The 15636-nt window shown below is 47.2% G+C and overlaps 1 protein-coding gene across 6 annotated transcripts in view; it reads right to left on the minus strand.

The window, feature by feature from the left end:
• The window catches only part of LOC140420895 (diacylglycerol kinase eta), a 335531-nt gene that overhangs the window by 44909 nt on the left and 274986 nt on the right, over positions 1 to 15636 (minus strand). For all 6 annotated transcript variants that reach the window (XM_072505015.1, XM_072505018.1, XM_072505017.1 and 3 more), the window contains exons 14-19: positions 14139 to 14238; positions 13162 to 13423; positions 5662 to 5784; positions 4539 to 4641; positions 1162 to 1269; positions 405 to 501 (exon numbers count right to left, since the gene is read on the minus strand). In XM_072505015.1, coding sequence (XP_072361116.1) covers positions 405 to 501; positions 1162 to 1269; positions 4539 to 4641; positions 5662 to 5784; positions 13162 to 13423; positions 14139 to 14238 — 793 coding nt within the window. The remainder of the gene's footprint in view (positions 1 to 404; positions 502 to 1161; positions 1270 to 4538; positions 4642 to 5661; positions 5785 to 13161; positions 13424 to 14138; positions 14239 to 15636) is intronic.

The raw sequence follows: 15636 nt of genomic DNA on the forward strand, positions 1-15636 counted from the left end.
TTAATCAGCTTAGCACTGAGCCTGCCTGTGACCGGTACAACACTGAAGGCAGCCCTGCAGGTCAGCAGCTCTTATACTTCCTGTAAAGGGAGTGGAGCCATGGGGGAGCCCGTACATGCCCCAACATATCCCCTGTGGGTGAAGCCACACAATGGCCCATAGGTAGAGCCCACAGGGTTAATAACATAACACAGTGCACTGGTGAATTATCAGTAATTATACATTCACTACACGTATCACATTTGTGTCTGAGAAATCTGGTGCTAGCTAATGCTTGTCTTACCAACCACTACATGTATTGGGCTGCACTGGATTCCAGTGTCCGAGATCAGAGAGCAGTGTTCTGAACAACTGCATCACCCTCTGCGCATATCATACCAAACTCTGGTGAGTGGACATTGTACCTCCAGATGGACGCGCTGCTCTAAATTCTTGTATGTCCTCTGCAGAAGTTCCTTGGTGCCGAGGACTCCGTACCACATCATGTTCTTAGTTCGACTTCTGAATGCAAAACACACAGTTCAACATCAGGATGCCAGTCCATTATATCTGCAACATCACTGAAACTCATACAACATGGGTGGCTCATAAAGATCAGGATTAGTCTGTGTTACTTTATATACAGGGTAGTGAGGCTGGCTGAGACCTGGACCAGTCTGTGTTAGAAGAAAGAACAATACAGCACAGGAACAGGCCCTTCAGCCCTCCAAGCCTGTACCGGTCATGGTACCAACCTTTGCCAAAACTCTCAGCACTTCCGTGTGCCATATCCCCCTCTATACCCATCCGATCCATGTGTTTGTCAAGATGCTTTTTGAACGCCGTTAATGTATCTGCTTCCACAACCTCCCCTGGCAGTGCATTCCAGGCACTCACCACCTCTGTGTAAAAAACCTGCCTCGCACCTTCCCTTCACCCTGGGAAAGAATGCCTGCCCATCCACTCTATCCATGCCTCTCATAATCTTGTCGACCTCTATCAGGTCACCCCTCAACCTCCATCTTTCTAATGAAAACAGTCCGAGTCTATATCTATATATCTGCATATATGTGTTATTATATATACGCAGCACCGAGTCTGGAACAGACCTGGGTCAGTCAGTGTGATTCCACATACACAATTGCACCCATAGCTCCAGGAAAGGAAAACGCATTCACATACCTGCATTTTTTTGGGTGCTCTTCTCTCTTGTTGTTGAACTCCAGTGATATTTTGGCATCTAGGCCAATGCCAAAATAATTGTTCATGACACACTTCTCAGAGAAAGACCTAGAAGAACAGGGACAGTGTAGTCAGAATGATAACATTGCAGAATGTTATAGTACAGGATCAGGCCATTCAGCCTGTCATAATTTAGCTGCTGTTTTAACAGAGGTGTCTGAGCTAATCCCACACCCCTGCTTTTTACTCCATAACTCTGCTCTTGGAGTACGTGACGAATGCCTCTTAACATTCCTACGGAATCTGCTTCTCGCTCTCTAACAGAGAGTGCATTCCAGATCGTAACAAACCACTTTGTGAATAATACCCTCTTCATTTCCATTATTTCTTTAGCCATTTATTTCGAATCACCGACTGCTAGTTACTGCACCACTTTCCAGAAGAAACACGTTCTGCTTATTGGTTTAATTAAAACCACGTGCAATGTTGAATATCTTTATTCATTCTGTCCATTGTACATTAGCTGCCCCCCCCCCCCCCCCCCCCGCACCCCCAGCTGAACCTGGGGGATTTCAGCTATGAAGCCAGGCTGGTTCGAAACACAGAAAATAGGAGCAGGAGGAGGCCATTCGGCCCTTTGAGTCTCCTCTGCCATTCATTATTACCACGGCTGATCATCAACTCAACAGCCTGATCCCGCTTTGCCCCTCTTTTATTATGCTCCTGAATTATCTTTGATTACACTTCTCTGTGTGTTTTGATATACTACGGAGTGTAATATGTGTTACTCAAACCTTGGATACTGATGAGGTCTTCTGAATCTCGATGAAGAAGGCTCGAACTCATCCAGTAGTAACGAAAGGTTTGTTGAGTAACCATAACAATAATTGCGTGAGTTCTTTACTTTAACATTGATACTAGTGATAAGGTTAACAAGATCTAACCACAGGAACTATGCTTGACTACACTAACCATCTGAGCTAATCTGATACTCCTGTCCATCCAAAAGAGAGCGAGATCCTGACGGCATGCGGTGTACTCGGAGCATCGCAAAAGCAGCGACGGCCCCGATTTCAGCGTAAACGGGGATTCTCTGGTCGATCGCCGAACGCGATTTCGCCAATGGTCTCTGTTGTAGCATTGTAATGTTATTTTCAAGGGATTTTAGTTTGAGAGAGATTGGAGACGTTGAGATTGTTCTTTCCTCAGATTGAGGGGAACCCGAATATATAACGGACAGAATGCATAAAGAAATTCAACATTGTGCGTGGATCAATCCTTGCCTCCCTCCTAACACCTGTTTTATTTCTTCATTCGCTTTCCTCATTAACCAGGAATGTTTAGTTCGCATTCCAACATTTTATTCAACATCCTCGCTTCATTCCTCAGTCCTGCTCTCTCTACACAATCTCATTAGCTTCTATGCACATTGAGTCTTCTCTCTGCTGCGATATCCTCGACCCCCAACCTGTGATGAATCACATTAAACTCTCCGCAACAGCACCGGTTAACTGCAACATGTGAAATGTTGTTTTTCTATATTCCACGAGTGGGGATTTGTGCTTTTGTTTCCCATTTTAATCCACCTAAGGCATTGAGCATTCCCAGAAGAGGTACATGCACACTTTGCAATGTTTGTGAGCGTTTGTGATGCTTTGCAGGTGGAGCAAAAATTGCAGCACTGTATCAATCTGCCAGCGCCTGATGTAACAGAGAAGATGAAGCTATACTGCATGTCTAACCCCATGCTGTGCCTGTCTTGGGAGTATTTGATGGGGAGAATGTAGAAGGAGCTTTACTCTGTATCTAACCCCGTGCTGAACCTGTCTTGGGAGTGGTTGATGGGGACTGTGCCGAGGGAGCTTTACTCTGTATCTAACCCCGTGCTATACCTGTCCTGGGAGTGTTTGATGGGGACTGTCCCGAGGGAGCTTTACTCTGTATCTAACCCTGTGCTATACCTGTCCTGGGAGTGTTTCATGGGGACAATGTAGAGGAAGCTTTACTCTGTATCTATCCTAATGCTGTATCTGTCCTGGGAGTGGTTGATGGCACAGTGTGAAAGGAGCTTTACTCTGTATCTAATCCCATGCTGTACCTGTCCTGGGAGTGTTTGATGGGGAGAGTGTAGAGGGAGTTTTACTCTGTATCTAACCCTGTGCTGTACCTGTCCTGGGAGTGTTTGATGGGGACAGTGTAGAGGGAGTTTTACTCTGTATCAAACCCTGTGCTGTACCTGTCCTGGGGGGTGTTTGATGGGGACAGTGTAGAGGGAGTTTTACTCTGTATCTAACCCCGTGCTGTACCTGTCCTGGGGGTGTTTGATGGGGACAGTGTAGAGGGAGTTTTACTCTGTATCTAACCCTGTGCTGTACCTGTCCTTGGAATGTTTGATGGGGACAGTGTAGACAGAGTTTTACTCTGTATCTAACCCTGTGCTGCACCTGGCCTGGGAATGTTTGATGGGGACAGTGTAGAGGGAGTTTTACTCTGTATCTAACCCTGTGCTGTACCTGTCCTGGGAGTGTTTGATGGGGACAGTGTAGAGGGAGTTTTACTCTGTATCAAACCCTGTGCTGTACCTGTCCTGGGAGTGTTTGATGGGGAGAGTGTAGAGGGAGTTTTACTCTGTATCTAACCCTGTGCTGCACCTGTCCTGGAGTTTGAATCACAATATTGGTGATGATAAATATACAAAAGAATATTCCCAGACTGCTCGAATGTCTATTGTTCTATATTTCAAATGTGTGATTTTTCCTCAGGCCATTGCATGATAACACTTTCATCCTCATCTTTCATTCTCACTCCACAGTATAAATATTTCCCACTTTCTCTGTCTTTTAGCTTTGACAAAGGGTCATCTGGACTCAAACCATTAGCTCTTTTCTCACCCTACAGATGCTGCCAGACCTGCGGAGATTTTACAGCATTTTCTCTTTGTTTTCAATTCCAGCATCTGCAGTAATTTGCCTTTCTGTAGCATGATAACACTGGTTTCTCAGTGTGCTTCATCTTTATTTACAGGATTTTAAAATATCTCTGCAGTCACAAAATGGCTGCAACAATTCTCCCAGCTCAGCCTCGAGATCTTTCAGTAATGACTCTTTACTCTGAGTCAACATCCAGGTTTAATGATTCAAGCAGTGAGCATACCAGACTTAGATAAGCAAATACAGAACAATTGAACCATGGAACACGAGGTCTGGCAGCCTTTGCTGAAGACCAAATTTCCATCCCAATTGTTATGAAGTGATTAAATAAATCAACGGGATGCACCATGAGAAGTCCCTACAAGTGCAAATTCAGGGTCCTGAGTTTCAACCAGTGAAGGATGTACTAGGTAATATTGGGGAGTGAATTAAATACTGTTCACTTACAAAGAACAGGGATCCTCAGTGAAACTGACAGCACTGCTTCCATCGGTTTGATCAAGGAAAATGGTGGACGTCATGGAAGTCACTGTGCCTCTCCTTGCTCCTGCTAGAGGATCAATAAAAGATCAGGTTAGAACTCTGCATGGTCAGCGAGTGGCTCTCTGCACAGTCACAGTGACTGTCACATTGAGTGGCAACAACATTGCTCCTATTACAATGCTGTGAATTCTCCGCATCCCCAGCTGTGTGTTCCTCGGTGGTGCGCCATCGCCGGCAGCGGGATTCTCCATTCCTGCCGCCGGCCAATGGGATTTCCCATTGTGGCCACCCCATGCTGCCGGAGGTGCAGTACCGGCAGAACGGAGAATCCCGGCAGCAGAGATTTCACCCCAATGTATTCGTTGAGAGTTGCCCAGTGGTGTGAGTGTGCTCTGAGTTATATTGTATTGGTTAGACATTTAATTGGTCAATGGAATTACTCCAGTGATGCTCTAACAAGCAGGTTCAGTAATAAAACTCTTATTCTGTGATCAACACCATCGAGACGGAGGGTGTTGCTTTATGTAAGCTAAGAGGCTCAATATTTGAAGAGAAAACTAGTCTGTGCAATTGGGGAGCTACATGCCGGTTTTCAATCTGAGCGTGACACTCCCAAATTCTGCTAAGATACCGGCCAGTGACTCTGTGTTCTCTCGCAGAAACTGCGACAGGAGGCGGATCCAGCATTCAGACCAACAATACGGCCAGTTCCTGATGACATACAGGCAGGAGGACAGTGGGCGCTGCTCAATATAGCAGATATCTATCTCCAGGGATGAGGCAGCTCCACGAGGCCACACATTCAGGACAGTCCTGGCAGCAGAGCAGGCTCTGGCGGAAAGGGTGGCGGTGGGGGGTGGGTGAGGATGCTTCACCAGCAGGTACACAACCTGTGGAAGGATACAGAAAAAGATCCTGACCCCGTGAGTCTCAGATGTTGGGTGAGGGGCGCAGTGAAGTCTCACGTAAACATATTCCTTCCCGCAACGGGGAGGAGGGTCAGAGGAGTGTTGACACAGTAACCAATCTCAGACTGATGCACCAGCTCTAATCCTCAGTCAGCTGTCAGGGGCAGAGTGTGGCTCACCTCTCTCTGTGACCTTCTGTCTCAGCTCCTCTGAACACTCTCCATCGAGTGAAGTGGCAAGAAGGCTGAAGTTTGAGGACGAGCTGCGTATCACCTGACTCTGCCTGTTTTGTTCATCGACCACTGTGAGAGAAAAGAACAGTTTCTGAGGGACGAATGCAATGACAGCTTTGGCTCAATTTGAACAGTTTCTCTCCTCACTGGCAGCACGGTAGCACAAATGGATAGAGCCAGGGTCCCAGGTTCGATTCCCCGCTGGGTCACTGTCTGTGCGGAGTCTGCACGTTCTCCCCGTGTCTGCATGGGTTTCATCCAGGTGCTCCGGTTTCCTCCCACAGTCCAAAGACGTGCAGATTAGGTGGGTTGGCCTTCATAATTTGCCCTTAGTGACCAAAAAGGTTAGGAGGGGTTATTGGGTTACGGGGATAGGGTGGAAGTGAGGGCTTAAGTGGGTCGGTGCAGACTCGATGAGACGAATGGCCTCCTTCTGCACTGTATGTTCTATGTACACTGAGCCACTCGGGAGACCTGAGCTCACAATTCAGATTTACACTCCAGTGTGCATGTTGCCTTTTGAGTGTGAGTTTAAGCTGAGGTCCCATCTGCCCTCTCTGGCTGATTAAAGTTTCCACCACACTATTTAAGATGAGAAAGGAACTTTACCCTGGTTACCTTGCCGATATTTATCCCTGACTCAACATCACTGCAACACAATTTCTGGGCATGATTGCATTACTGCTTGTGGGATCTTGCTACGCATGGATTTGCTGCAACATTTCTGACATTACAACATTTCATAGCAACTTCACCATTGCAAAGAGCTTTGAGACGGCTTGATGGGGTGAATGATGCCATACAAATGTGTGCCTGTTCGAGGTCGTCTCCACTTTGGTTTGTAGCATGTTCGCAAAATGTTTATCAGAGATCAGGGCGATCAAAGCACTGTTTTCCCAATGAAAAATAGATAGGAATGTTTTATCAGCACTCCCAGTAGGCAGCGCACCTCACTGGGAGCAGGAGGTCAGGCAATGGCCCTCTGTATGGAAAGGGTGTCAGTGTATTTTTACAATTTTTATCCATCTTTTCCTTGTCACCTCCCCAACATCCACACCACGGAGAATCGGGATCTAGCTGCACATACGGACACAGGACCCTGCTGTATCACGCACCAGTACCCTTTATTCCGTATGTCACTGTCGGCTAGTCGACTATTGGGTCAGCACAGCCGAACCTCACGCAATAATCACATCTGCATAGGTTCCAGCAGCAATCAAGGGATGGAGACTCAGGGCAGCATCACTGGCTGCTTGTCGTCTCTTAGCCCTTCACTGATATCAACTGTGAAAGGAAGTAATTCCAGCCCTTCAATCACAAAACCCCAAAGTAATTAATTATTAAAACAATACTGTCAACACAAACTCTACAGTTAGGTAATGTAACTCAGAGAGAGACTGAGGAAAACAAATCCTAGCGGGGCCTAGCGGTTAACCTGACTTCGGCCATTGGTAAGCTTCGAGAGTCCGTTATTAAAGATGAGATCGCGGAGTACTTGGAAGTGCATGATTAAATAGGACTGAGTCAGCACAGCTTCGTCAAGGCGAGGTCATGTCTGACAAACCTGTTAGTTCTTTGAGGAAGTAACAAGGAAGTTAGACAAAGGAGAACCAGTGGACGTGATTTATTTAGATTTCCAGAAGGCCTTTGACAATCTGCCACATAGGAGATTGTTAAATAAGTTAAGAGCCCACGGTGTTAAGGGTAGGATCCTGGCATGGATAGGGGATTGGCTGACTGGTAGAAGGCAGAGAATGGTGATAAAGGGGTATTTTTCAGGATGGCAACTGGCGACTAGTGGTGTGCCTCAGAGGTCGGTGCTGGGACCACAACTTTTCACAATATACATTAATGATCTGGAAGGAACTGAAGGCACTGTTGCTAAGTTTGCAGATGACACAATGATCTATAGTATGGCATATGGCAGTATTGAGGAAGCAGGCGGGCTGCAGAAGGACTTGGACAGGCTAGGAGAGTGGGCAAAGAAGTGGAAGATGGAATACAATGTGGAAAAGTGTGAGGTTATGCACTTTGGAAGGAGAAATGGAGGCATAGACTATTTTCTAAATGGGGAAATGCTTTGGAAATCAGAAGCACAAAGGGACTTGGGAGTCCTTGTTCACTATTCTATTAAGGTAAACATGCAGGGTCAGTCGGCAGTTAGGAAGGCGAATGCAATGTTAGCATTCATGTCGAGAGAGCTAGAATACAAGACCAGGGATGTACTTCTGAGGCTATATAAGCCTCTGGTCAGACCCCATTTGGAGTATTGTGAGCAGCTTTGGGTCCCATAACTAAGGAAGGATGTGCTGGCCTTGCAAAGGACCCAGAGGAGGTTCACAAGAGTGATTCCTGGAATGAAGAGCTTGTCGTATGAGGAACGTTTGAGGACTCTGGGTCTGTACTCGTTGAAATTTAGAAGGATGGTGGGGGTCTTATTGAAACTTAGAGGATACTGCGAGGCCTGGATAGAGTGGACGTGGAGAGGATGTTTCCACTTGCAGGAAAAACTAGAAGCAGACGACACACTCTCAGATTAAAAGGACGATCCTTTAAAACAGATGAGGAGGAATTTCTTTGCCAGAGGGTGATGAATCTGTGGAACAGTTTGCCGCAGAAGGCTGTGAAGGCCAAATCATTGAGTGTCTTTAAGACAGAGATAGATAGGTTCTTGATTAATAAGGGGATCAGGGGTTATGGGAAGAAGGCAGGAGAATGGGGATGAGAAATATATCAGCCATGATTGATGTGCCGAGTGGCCTAATTCTGCTCCTATGTCTTATGGTCTTATGGCCCAGGCAAGACTGACCCATTCTAAACTGACCCATTCCAAATACGCCCCATTCTAAACCTGATCCAATCCAAACCTGCCCCATCTAAACCAGACCTATTCTAAACCTGACCTATTCCAAACCTGGCCCATTCTCAACCTGATCCAAATCTAAACCTGCCCCATTCCAAACCTGACCCAACCCAAACCTGACCCAGTCTAAACCTGACCCAAACTAAACCTGACTCAGTCCAAACCTGACCCATCTAAACCTGACCCAGCCCAAACCTGACCCAAACTAAACCTGACCCAAACCAACATGACCCTATCGAAACTTGACCCAGTGCAAACCTGTCCCAATCCAAACCTGAGCCGATCCAAACCTGACCCTATGAACCCTGACCCAATGAAAACCTGACCCTATGAAAACCTGACCCTGTCCAAACCTATCCCAATCCAAACCTGACCCTATCCAAACCTGACCCAGTCCAAACCTGACCCAGTCCAACCCTGACCCAGTCCAAACCTGACACAGTCCTAACCAGACCCAGTCCAAACCTGATCCTCTCCAAACCTCACCCTGTGAAGAGGAAATACACAGTCAGATCTGTGGCTGGCTCTGCTGTACAGAAGGGCAGGAAAAAGAGGGGAAGGACTATAGTCATAGGGGATTCAATTGTAAGGGGAGTAGATAGGCGATTCTGTGTTCGAAAACGAGACTTCCAAATGGTATGTTGCCTCCAGGTGCACGGGTCAGGGATGTCTCAGATCGGCTGCAGAACATTCTGAAGAGGGGGGGGGGGGGGGGGGGAAAGCCAGTTGTCGTGGTGCATATAGGCACCAACGATAAAGGTAAAAAATGGGATGATGTCCTACAAGCAGAATTTAGGGAGTTAGGAGCCAAGTTAAAAAGTCGGACCTCAGAGGTAGTAATCTCAGGATTGCTACCAGTGCCACGTGGCAGTCAGAGTATAAATGAGAGAATAGGCAGGATGAATGCGTGGCTTGAGAGATGGTGCAGGAGGGAGGGGTTCAGATTTTTGGGACATTGGGACTGGTTCTGGGGGAGGTGGGGCTACTACAAATTGGACGGTCTGCACCTGGACCGGACTGGAACCAATGTCCTTGGGGGTGCTTTTGCTAACGCTGTTGGGGAGGGTTTAAACTAATGTGGCAGGGGGATGGGAACCAAATGAGGCGGTTAGTGGACAGTAAGGAGGTAGTAACTAAAGCCTGGAAGGAACTAGATCATGAAGTCAGCATGACTAAGGGGAAGAGTAGGCAGGGAGCAGATGATGAACGCAAAGGGACTGGAGGCATTTGCTTTAATGCAAGAAGTGTAGTAGGTAAGACAGGTGAACTGTGGGGTTGGATTAGTAGTTTTCATAGAATTTACAGTGCATGAGAAGGCCATTCGGCCCATCGAGTCTGCACCGGCTCTTGGAAAGAGCACCCCACCCAATGTCCACACCTCCACCCTATCCCCGTAACCCAGTAACCCCACCCAACACTCACGGCAATTTTGGACACTAAGGGCAATTTATCATGGCCAATCCACCTAACCCGCACATCCTTGGACTGTGGGATGAAACCGGAGCACCCGGAGGAAACCCACGCACACACGGGGAGGATGTGCAGACTCTGCACAGACAGTGACCCAAGCTGGAATCGAACCTGGGACCCTGGAGCTGTGAAGCAATTGTGCTATCCACAATGCTACCGTGCTGCCCAAAAGAACCTGGGAGTATGATGTTATTGCTATTACTGAGACTTGGTTGAGGGAAGGGCATGATTGGCAACTAAATATCCCAGGATATCAATGCTTCAGGTGGGATAGAGAGGGAGGTAAAAGGGGTGGAGGAGTTACATTACTGGCAGAGAGGATATCACAGCTGTGCTGAAGGAGGGCACTATGGAGGACTCGAGCAGTGAGGCGATATGGGCAGAGCTCAGAAATAAGAAGGGTGCAGTAACAATGTTGGGGTTGTACTGCAGACCTCCCAACAGCGAGCGTGAGATAGAGGTACAAATATGTAAACAGATTATGGAAAGGTGTAGGAGCAACAGAGTGGTGGTGATAGGAGATTTTAATTTTCCAAACATTAACTGGGATACACTTAGTGTCAGAGGTCTAGGTGGAGCAGAATTTGTAAGGAGCATCCAGGAGGGTTTTCTAGAGCAGTATGTAAATAGTCCAACTCGGGAAGGGGCCATACTGGACCTGGTGTTGGGGAATGATCCCGGCCAGGTGGTTGAAGTTTCAGTCGGGGATTACTTTGGGAATAATGATCACAATTCCATAAGTTTTAGAATACTCATGGACAAAGACGAGAGTGGTCCTGAAGGAAGAGTGCTAAATTGGGGGAAGGCCAACTATACCAAAATTCAGCAGGAGCTGGAGAACGTGGATTGGGAGCAGCTGTTTGAAGGTAAATCCACATTTGATATGTGGGAGGCTTTTGAAGAGAGGTTGATTAGAGTGCAGGACAGACATGTCCCTGTGAAAATGAGGATAGAAATGGCAAGATTAGGGAACCATGGATGACAGGTGAAATTGTGAGACTAGCTAAGAGGAAAAAGGAAGCATACATAAGGTCTAGGCGACTGAAGACAGACAAAGCTTTGGAAGAATACTGGGAATGTAGGACCAATCTGAAATGAGGAATCAAGAGGGTTAAAAGGGGTCATGAAATATCTTTAGCAAACAGGGTTAAGGAAAATCCCAAAGCCTTTTATTCATATATAAGGAGCAAGAGGGTAACAAGGTTGGCCCACTCAAGGACAAAGGAGTAAAGTTATGAGTGGAATCAGAGAAAATGGGTGAGACTCTTAACGAGTACTTTGCATCGGTATTCACCGATAAGTGTTAGCAGTTCTGCTTTTTAAAAAGCAGTTTGATAGCTGTTTGATTGCTCTAGGTCAAGTCGGCATAAGGAGGGAGGATGTGTTGGGCATTCTAAAAGGCATTGAGGTGGACAAGTCCCCAGGTCCGGTTGGGATCTATCCCAGGTTACTGAAGGAAGTGAGAGAGGAAATAGCTGGGGCCTTAACAGATATCTTTGCAGCATCCTTGAACACGGGTGAGGTACCGGAGGACTGGAGAATTGCTAATGTTGTCCCCTTGTTTAAGAAGGGTAGCAGGGATAATCCAGGTAATTAAAGACCGGTGAGCCTGACGTCAGTGGTAGGGAAGCTGCTGGAGAAGATACTGAGGGATAAGATCTATTCCCATTTGGAAGAAAATGGGCTTATCAGTGATAGGCAACATGGTTTTGTGCAGGGAAGGTCATGTCTTACCAACGTAATAGAATTCTTTGAGGAAGTGACAAAGTTGATTGATGAGGGAAGGGCTGTAGCTGTCATAAACATGGACTTCAGTAAGGCATTTGATAAGGTTCCCCATGGTAGGCTGATGGAGAAAGTGAAGTCTCATGGGGTCCAGGGTGTACTAGCTAGATGGATAAAGAACTGGCTGGGCAACAGGAGATAGAGAGTTGTAGTGGAAGGGAGTTTCTCAAATGGAGAACTGTGACCAGTGGTGTTCCACAGGGATCTGTGCTGGGACCACTGTTCTTTGTGATATACATAAATGACCTGGAGGAAGGTATAGGTGGTCTGATTAGCAAGTTTGCAGATGACACTAAGATTGGTGGAGTAGCAGATAGTGAGGGAACTGTCAGAGAAAAAAGCAGAATATAGATAGATTGGAGAGTTGGGTGGAGAAATAGCAGATGGAGTTCAATCTGGGCAAATGCGAGGTGATGCATTTTGGAAGATCCAATTCAAGAGCGAACTATACGGTAAATGAAAAAGCCCTAAGGAAAATTGATGTACAGAGAGATCTGGTTGTTCAGGTCCATTGTACCCTGAAGGTGGCTGCGATAGTCGATAGAGTGGTCAAGAAGGCCTACGGCATGCTTTCCTTCATTGGAAGGGGTATTGAGTACAAGAGTTGGCAGGTCATGTTACAGTTGTATAAGACTTTGGTTCGGCCACATTTGGAATACCGCGTACAGTTCTGGTCGCCACATTACCAAAAGGATGTGGATTCTTTGGAGGAGGTGCAGAGGAGGTTCACCAGGATGTTGCCTGGTATGGAGGGCGCTAGCTAAGAAGAGATGTTGAGTAGATTAGGATTGTTGAGGGGGGATCTCATTGTGGTCGACAAAATCATGAGAGGTATAGACAGGGTGGAAAACAAGAAGCTTTTTCCCAGAGTGGGGGACTCAATTACTAGGGGTCACGAGTTCAAGGTGAAAGGGGAAAAGTTTAAGGGAGATTTGCGTGGAAAGTTATTTATGCAGAGGGTGGTGGGTGCCTGGAACGCATTGCTGGCAGAGGTGGTAGAGGCAGGCACGATAGCGTCACTTAAGATGTATCTAGACAGATACATGAATGGGCAGGGAGCAGAGGGAAACAGATCCTTAGAAAATAAGCGACAGTTTTGGATAGAGGATCTGGATCGGCACAGGCTTGGAGGGCCGAAGGGCCTGTTCCTGTGCTGTAATTTTTCTTTGTTCTTTGTTCATTCAACACCTGATGTAGTGCACAGAGGCCCATCACGTTCTGACCCATTCCATGCTGATATGTTACAGAGGGAGCTCCAAACTGGCCCTGAACCCATACTCTCTCCTTGGCTAACAAAGTATGGTGGGAGAGCCTTGCGTGTGTCATACCTTTTTCTGTTTGTTCGATGATCTGCCTCAGAGCTTTCTTCAAGCTGTTGGCTCGTAACATGAGTTGCTCCTTTGACTTGAATATCTTGGACACAGCATTTGCTTCTGGAAGCTTTTCACGGTTCCCTCCATTTTCTGTACATTGTTTCTCGCCCTGGTTGGCAGCCAATGGTGGGGAAGTGCCAGAAGGAACGATGACTGCCTGTGCTTCATCACTTAGTGCCTTCACCAGGGAATCCAGCTTCTGGGTTAACATTGCACACTGGGAGAGAAACACAGTCGCATTACCTCATAGAGAATTAGTAGCGCAGTGGGTAACACACCATCCTGCGCAACCCCTCCCGGCGTTGTGAGGAAGCAGTGCTAACTACCATGCCCTGCCCTTCCCCAAGAAAAGCGGTAAGAGCGGAAACATTTCCCGATCTGCCAGAACCGTGTGGAAGACAACAGCATCCCCGATGCTGTGCGCGGGTTTGTGCTACCGACTGTACTCTTGTAGCAATCGGTCTCCGCACTTCGAGGAACTTCCAGAAGGAGAAAAACATCACCTCCATCAGATGGCATTTAAATTGCATTTACAGTTGAGCGGTGGCTATTAGGGAAGTGGCTCTTCCTGAGGCGTAGCATCAGCTCTTTCTGAGGTAACAGTGTTTAATTGATGGGCATTCATTGGGGAATCCCACACCCTGATATAGGTACAGGAGCAGACTTAAAGGGACTGTTGTTTGAAGGTGCACAATAGATAATGTGCGTCCCTGTGAATAACATCTTCTCAGCGCATAAAGACTGAACTCCGGGAGTTCGGTCCTTCACCGAAGGACCAGCTCCAGGTTTGTGTCTCTGGATAGGCAGGCAGACGATTTGAGGTATCACAGCTGATCCCCACCCCATAACCTCCCAATCCACCATTTCAATGTGAGTTCCCACATGGCGGTGTGCATGCCCCAATAGCATTTATTTCTTTGACTATTGGGTACCTTGTTCGCCATGGTATCCGCTTCTTCCTGGTTTTCCTCAGCCTTTTTGTAGGCCTTTCCAACTTCAGCGATGAAGTCACTTACTGTCCCACAGAGGAACCTGCAGATCAGCAGAAAAATCAGCAAAAAATAAAGTCAGGGGGAGGAGAAACAGAAGGGGAGAAGTGGAGAGAGGAAGAGTAAGGAATGGAAGAATAGAGGAGGTGGAGTGTACAGCACTGACTTTCCATAGGTGTCTGTTCTTAAAAGGGTGTTTTCAGGCCCAGTTAGGCCTGCCCTCCTGTGGTGCACCTGCTGCACCAGTTCTGGCCGCAGCAGAACGAGGGGCAGTGTTACCTATACCTCTGAATCTGCTGCGGTGAACAACTAGTGGACCTTCCATGACTCCCTGGCCATTTGTTAATGTTCAGACGGATTACTGACCCCTTACTGGAGTCCAGGAGCTGATGTTACAAACCAGGCTCTCTGGACAAGTCATTGATTCTGTCGAAGAGCGTAGGTTTTCATTGTACTTATCAGCCCAGAGGCTGCAAACTGTTTCGATTTGAACATGCTCATGTAATTGGAGATCGGGGTGGGATTCTCCATTCCGTCGCACCCATTTTCTGGTGTGATGCACCCCCGCAGGCAGTGTTATCTTCCATCCCACCAGCCGGCCAATGGGGTTTCCCATTGTGGGCACCCCGACGTTGTCCGGAAATCCGCGGGCATGAATGCACTGCCGGCGAAACAGAGGATCCCGCCAATGGATAATCCAGCCCCTTAAGTGGTCAAGAATTATCTTTTGTAAAGGTTGGTGTCACAGATGATGTTCGCACCCTTGAGACAAAATCTCAATTGTTGCCTTGTTAACATACTATGCAGACAAGAACTAAGTGATTTGACATTTGAAAATGAAAATCGCTTATTGTCACGAGTAGGCTTCAATGAAGTTACTGTGAAAAGCCCCTAGTCGCCACATTCCGGCGCCTGTTCGGGGAGGCTGGTACGGGAATCGAACCGTGCTGCTGGCCTCCATTGGTCTGCTTTAAAAGCCAGCGATTTAGCCCAGTGTGCTAATCCAGCCCCTGGTTTTTAAAACCAACTCCATCTTATAGCTTTGCTTTTGAAGAGAATTCATATGCAAACAGTGTATGTTGCTGAAGGTACACTGAACAGTGCACCATCTGGCTACCAGGGTTCCTTGTAGTCACAGGGCTGAGAGCTCCCATGTTTTCTGTCCCTCCTTCAAACTACTCTCTCTGGAATAGGTTGGCACACTCACTCAGGCCTGTGCTGTACCTGTAAGCTTTATATTTCCTTCTCACCCCTCCCGAAGGTGCTGACTCTTACCTGGGGCCTAGACCTATGGGGATCAGTACCAGCTCCAGGTTTGTGTCTCTGGATAGGCAGGCAGACGATTTGAGGTATCACAGCTGATCCCCACCCCATAATCTCCCAATCCACCATTTCAACCTCAAGTCCTTGGCCAGCAGGGGGAGATATTTTGGAAATAGTA

This window comes from Scyliorhinus torazame, chromosome 5, assembly GCF_047496885.1.
Source record: "Scyliorhinus torazame isolate Kashiwa2021f chromosome 5, sScyTor2.1, whole genome shotgun sequence".
NCBI classification, from domain to species: Eukaryota; Metazoa; Chordata; class Chondrichthyes; order Carcharhiniformes; family Scyliorhinidae; genus Scyliorhinus; species Scyliorhinus torazame.